Below are 5,992 nucleotides of genomic sequence, written 5' to 3' on the forward strand. Positions count from 1 at the left end.
CTCCTCCTCCTCCTCCTCCTCCTCCCTGAGAACAGAACACCATGCACTGGGCAAACAGATGGCTTGTCCACAGAGATAGGGAGGCTTGTTTGGAGGCAGGTCCACTGAAATCAAATGCTGCTCCTAAAACGCTCACCCGCGAACATAGCGTACACGCACAGACTGGCACAAAACTCACATCCACACATGCTCATACTGCCATGCTCTCACACACACACACACACACACACCTACACACACACACATACACACACACCAAACAGAACAAACAATTTCCTGGGCTGCGAGAGCAAACCTCTCATTGTCTACTTGTATTGATTCTACTCAGTCTCATCTCACTACCTTGCCTGTTATCTGCCATCTCAAAGCACACTCTGCCATTGTGACCACATGTGTCATCTCTAATGTAACCACTCTAAACTACATTAACGCTCATGTTGAGCAAAGACTCTTGGCTTAAAAGGTGAATTTGGGTCTGGCTATATTAAAAAAAACGATGTGAAAAAAAGTAAGATAAGACTGGAGAATTGGAAATCTGAACGGAAGAAAAAGCAAAGAAAGCAAACAGAAAAGAAAGACAAACAAAATAAAACAGTGTAGCAGGAAATATGCCAGATTCTACACAAAAAGTGAGATACAGAGAGGGGTTGAGGGATGCTGAATAAAAAAAGACCCCCTTAACCCCTACTCCTCAGAAAGATCCACAACCCCACCACTTCCCAAGTCACTTTCTATTCTCCGTCACCTCAACCCCCCTCAGTGTGTTTGCAGAAACAGGATGAAGCTGCTCCCTGGATGAACATCTCCACTCACTCTTACAAACTTTTTTCTGACTGGAGAAGCAGTACCCCGAGAGCAGCCTTTGCCCTGGAGCTGAGCCAGGCTCTGTGTGCTTACCTCAGGCAAGGTGGAGGGCTCTGGGCCCTCGACGGCCGCTTCCACTTCCATGTCCGACCCTTCTGAGCGCAGCGGGGGTGCCCCGGCCCGCAGACCGGGGGCCTCCAGGGGCCGAGACTCAGAGGGGTGCAGTGTTGTAGGCGGAGTGGGTGGGAAGTATGCTGATGATGAGGTTGAGGATGATGATGATGATGATGATGATGGCGGTAGTGGTGGTGGTGTTGGTGGAAGATGAGGAGGAAGAAGAGGAAGAAGTGGAAGAGGAGGAAGAGGAGAGGAGCCAGCCCCCTGTTTGTTATGAATAGTGGCCCCCGTGGCCCCTGGCCGGAGCGTGCTGCAGTAGTTGTTGGAGCGGAGCCCTGAGGAGCACAGGAAACGAGTCTCACCCACCCACTCACGTATAACTGCAACTCTGCTAGCAGCTGGCCACCAGAACACAATGGGAGAGAGTGGGCAGGGGGGGGGGGCACACAGAGGCTGCCAGTGCTACACTATCAAACACTATGGAGAGGGGGAGGAAGAAAAACTCTGAAGTTTCACTTTCCACCAGCCGAGGGGAAAGGGTTAGGGCTTCTCTTCTCTCTTTCTCTCTCGGTTACTTTGCTCCTCTGCTCTCCTTCTCCTTCCACCCACATGCGTGCGCAGAGGATGGCAGCGTGTGTGTGTTCAGTGAGTGAGTGTGCATGTGTTGTGTGAGCGAGTAAAATGCATATATGGAGAGGGCTTGAGGATCCTCTGTAGCGTGGAGGGAGATTGTTTTGGAGAGAAGCCATCTTGCAGCTCAAGTGAAGACTTTTTGTACACACAGGGTAAAGGACGGCTATATCGTCCATGTAAGATGTTTACCGGCAATAAGTTAAGGCATGCTGGATGAAGAATTTCATATCTCGCCTCTTAAAGAGCGTTTAGCCTGAAGCTTTTTTCTGCTACATTAATATCACCATTAGCTTGTATTGAGAGGCACCTTTCGTTTTCTCATTGTGCATATTAATCAAAGTGCAATGTGTTGCAGGTTATTCTGGATTGTGTTTGTGCAGATACGAATACGAGTGAGTGTGGGCAGCGTTTTGGGGAATGTCTCCAGAGTTATGCAGTGGGTTAGCCATTCGTTGCCCTCTTTTGCGCAACGGACAGAATCACACAACCATGATGCTCGAACGTGTACGGATTCCTGGAATGTGAAACTACCGCACCCGACACTCCCCACTCCCACTTACTGAGAACACACACAAATGCTTAACTCCCCATCTCCTCTTCTCCATCTCCGGCAGCGATGGGAAGAACAACATTAAAAAGGGAGGAAGAATGGGAGACGAAGAGTAAAAGATGAGCTACAGGTGAGGGGGAGCAGCTCATTAACAAATGGTGTTCTGGCAGTAGCCACTTCTTAGGAAAGGACTATCATGGAATATCAAAACATTGGGACCATTTTATTTAACCTTTTGTTGTCCTTTTGGTGAAGTAAAGCAAATCTGAATTTGCATTTATAATTTCTATGAAAGTGCCAACAGTTCCAAAAAGGTTTAGTGGATTAGGTGACCTTAAATGGGAAATCTCCCCACGACCAGATTGAAAGTTATTACTCCTGCACTGATAGCAACCTTTACATTGAGCATCACTATTCTTCCTTTCCTTTTGTGTTTAAAAAGGAAGGCAGAGGGTATGATAGGCTATATAGGATCCACATTTTCAATCTAAAAAGTCTCTTGCATCATTTGTGTCACAATCATAAACACAAATCATAAAAACCTCCAGAGAAGCAGCTATGAAGCCACTAGGAGCTACTATACAAGGTGAGTACATTTTCAAAAGCAGATGTGAAGTGATGAGAGCAGGCAGTGGAGAGAAAAGTTCAATAAAGTCAGCATGATCCCTATAGTTAATTGGATGTTCTTTACAGCCGGTATGCTGTGGCAGTGTGGACAGGTATGGAGGGATGGTCTGGTAAAATTCATTGTTGGCATTGATTGATTGTCTGATTCACAAAAGGGGTACAGGGGCAAAATCCCAACGATCTTAATTTGAATCAGGAGGCTGATTGACACACAGACTGGCCCCCACTGTATTTTGGCATTCCACATGCTAGGAGGATGGCAAAGAAGATGAGCTGTGCATTTGAATCTCAGGCGTTGTCAACAAAGGTGATGGTTTAAATTGCTAAATGTAAAGAGGGAGAAGTTTTCAGTGGTTAAACTGTAGGACATTGAATCTCGATTTGATTTTGGATGTATGAATCTTTAGGAGAAGCATGTTTTATTAAACAATCAATTATAGAGAGAAGAGAGGGAGAGGAAGAGGAAGGGAGGGGGAGACAGAAACTCTGTGTCAAGGCTTTTTGCTTATATTCACTGGTCTCTCTTCAATTGGGCCAGGTGACCTTGCTTTACCTCCTCTCTGCCTAGATCAATACTTTCCCAGGATTTTAAACCAACATACTTTGATACTCCACAGAGGAAGAAAAAGAGGGGGAAAGATATAGGAGTGAGACAAATAGGGAGGAACTGCAGGAGCTGGCCAGAAGGGGAGGGAGTAAGGGAGAGTGTGAGGGATGAGTGTTAAGGAGGGGTGAAGGAGAAATGGATAGAGGGAAGGAGGGAGGGATGGTGTGAGGGGGAGTACAGGAGGAAGAAAGGGACAGGAAGGATGTTAAGCGAGGGTGAAGGAGAAGCAAGGAGGAGAACAGGAGGAGGGGGAAAGAGGGCTGGATGGAGGGAGGGAGGCAGGGAGTAGCGATCTGTCAAACCAGGCAGACTTATCCTCCGCCCAGTAATCTGAGGTACAGTGTTTGTTTATTTTCTGTCCTCATTTAGGCACAGGGACAGACCCGAGGAGGGAGGGGAGGTTGTTGGCCATCTCGACAAGCCCATTTCCCCAACCCCTATTGTGTAGTGAATTCAAAATAGGGTTTGGCTTACCAAAAACCTCCCTGAGGTTTCTTTGGTGACAACTGAAGTACAGCTATAATCATTTGACATGTTTTTTTTTTCCTTTTCATGCAGGGAGCTATTGATTAACATTCTTTGAATTCTCCAAATCTCCTTTTCATATAGTAAAGGCTGAGGGTAACTGTAAAGTGTGAGTGTGTATCAAAAAGCCTCTTCCTCTTTTCTCTGGAGCTTGTAAGGCTGTCTATCTGTGCTGTGACAGCATCTAATTCTCCTCTTTAAGCCAACAGAAACATCTCAATCCCACACACTTAACACTTACACAAAAGGGGTGATGTGACGTGTGTGTACGAGCGCGTATGTGCAACTGCAAATGTGTGTTTTGGTCTATTCAGTCTTGTAGGTGAGTGGCGCTCAACTCAAAAGACATGACTTGGCTCAGAGTTGTACCCTTCCTTTGCTTTTCTTCCGCTCACAAAGACAGGCAGAACTCTGGACAAAAGATCCAATTACTAGCCAGTAAAAGCAAAGAGACGCAAACACACAAGTTGCACACACACACACACACACACATACAAATGTGCCCACGCAGACATGGACTCAAACAAATATACGCTCACACTGGCACACACAAAGATACACACATGTAGACACTGACTGTTTAACACCCTCACAGGAGGCCAAAAAAACTGAACAAAGGAAAGAAATCTCTAAACATGAACAAATTGTGCACAAATAAGGATGTATATTCATTTAATATTGATGTGGTTAGAATAATAATAATAATTAATAAAAGGTAAAAATGAATATCCTTTACTATATGGTGCTACACTACAAATATTTTAATTGCCAAGCACATTGTGACAAATAAATAAATATTCAAAATAAAATTATGGGATAGCTAATCACACTGATTGGCTCTTCCAAATGTGTTGTTTCTTAAGTTTCTAAGCACTCTTTTTCATACTACCTCTTGTATTTTCTTTGCGCCTCCTCAGCCAACCCTTTTGAGTCTTTGAAAATACTTTCCAAAATTCTTCTGGATTGTGGGAGTACATATTTAGCTTCATCTGTATTGAAGTAGTGAACATGTAGTGTTAGAATTAAATAATGAATCCACTTGCACGAGCAGCTACGTACAGCGTGTTAACCTCGCCCACCCAGCTGGATTCTAAATTTAAACTATAGCTATCCTTACTAGCTAGGCTCCTTACATGCTTGCTAACAACATTTGAAGAAGTGGGTCTCCGAGATTGACGGCGGCAGATTAATGTGACTAATTTATCAAAGTTACCTTGAATGCATTTGTTTTGAACAAATTTGTGCAGAGTTGTTCATTGTGTTCATCAGTGTTCGTGTTGCTACTGTGAAAACAGGGTGGTGTAACATGGTGGACTTGTTCCCTATAGAGAAGGTCACCTAAGCTGATGAAAACACGATTCTTAGGTCGGGTGAATATACTCTGATAAAAACATAATTTTGAATATTATATCACATTTCTGCCAATAGATCTCCCTAAATCCTACACACTGCTCCTTTAAATGCCTGCATTGCTCTGTAAATTTGAAGGGCTTATTCTAAGCTAATTGAAACACGATTCCTGGATTCAGGTGATTATACACTATACATTTAAGTGAGAGATTTTAGCTGATACAACTTATCAAAAAATATTAATATTAATTATTTTTCTGCATATGTAGTGAAGTATTCAGATATTCAAAGACCAAAGGAATAACCACACAAAAAATATATTTGATGCTAGACATTTCTATGGTTTGTAATCTATTAGATCTCACATGACATAACATTTTTCTATCATCAGTTCATGTTATTCTGGTTATTTTTAGGGATACAATTTTATGAATGTTTTGACGGTGGTTTTAACAGGATGTAAAAGGTTTGTGCCGTAGTTGAGTAGAGTCAATAATGTCATGGTTTCTGGTGCTGAAGTATAGTAAATAAGTAATATCGGAACAGTTGCTGCAGTTCTGTTGTTTTATGTTGCTGCTGTGAAACACAGCCGTAGACCCATTGATACACACAACGAACCTGACACAGAAAAACAAATATTTCTCACAAAAGCGAGAGAGATCCCAGCAAAATGTTCTCTCGCTGAGTCACAGCTGACTAATCATCACTGGCATTGCCACACCAACTCATTACACACTCAAGTGGCAGCACACACACACACACACACACACACACACACA

General features: G+C 43.6%; 1 protein-coding gene across 9 annotated transcripts in view; it reads right to left on the reverse strand.

Moving 5' to 3' along the window:
* Window positions 1-5,992, reverse strand: part of zbtb46 (zinc finger and BTB domain containing 46) — a 60,864-nt gene that overhangs the window by 9,021 nt on the left and 45,851 nt on the right. For 8 of the 9 annotated variants that reach the window (XM_032521507.1, XM_032521506.1, XM_032521510.1 and 5 more), the window contains exon 5: window positions 898-1,256. The exons of the other annotated variant lie outside the window; for it this stretch is intronic. In XM_032521507.1, coding sequence (XP_032377398.1) covers window positions 898-1,256 — 359 coding nt within the window. The remainder of the gene's footprint in view (window positions 1-897; window positions 1,257-5,992) is intronic. 9 annotated transcript variants of the gene reach the window in all.

This window comes from Etheostoma spectabile, chromosome 7, assembly GCF_008692095.1.
Source record: "Etheostoma spectabile isolate EspeVRDwgs_2016 chromosome 7, UIUC_Espe_1.0, whole genome shotgun sequence".
NCBI classification, from domain to species: Eukaryota; Metazoa; Chordata; class Actinopteri; order Perciformes; family Percidae; genus Etheostoma; species Etheostoma spectabile.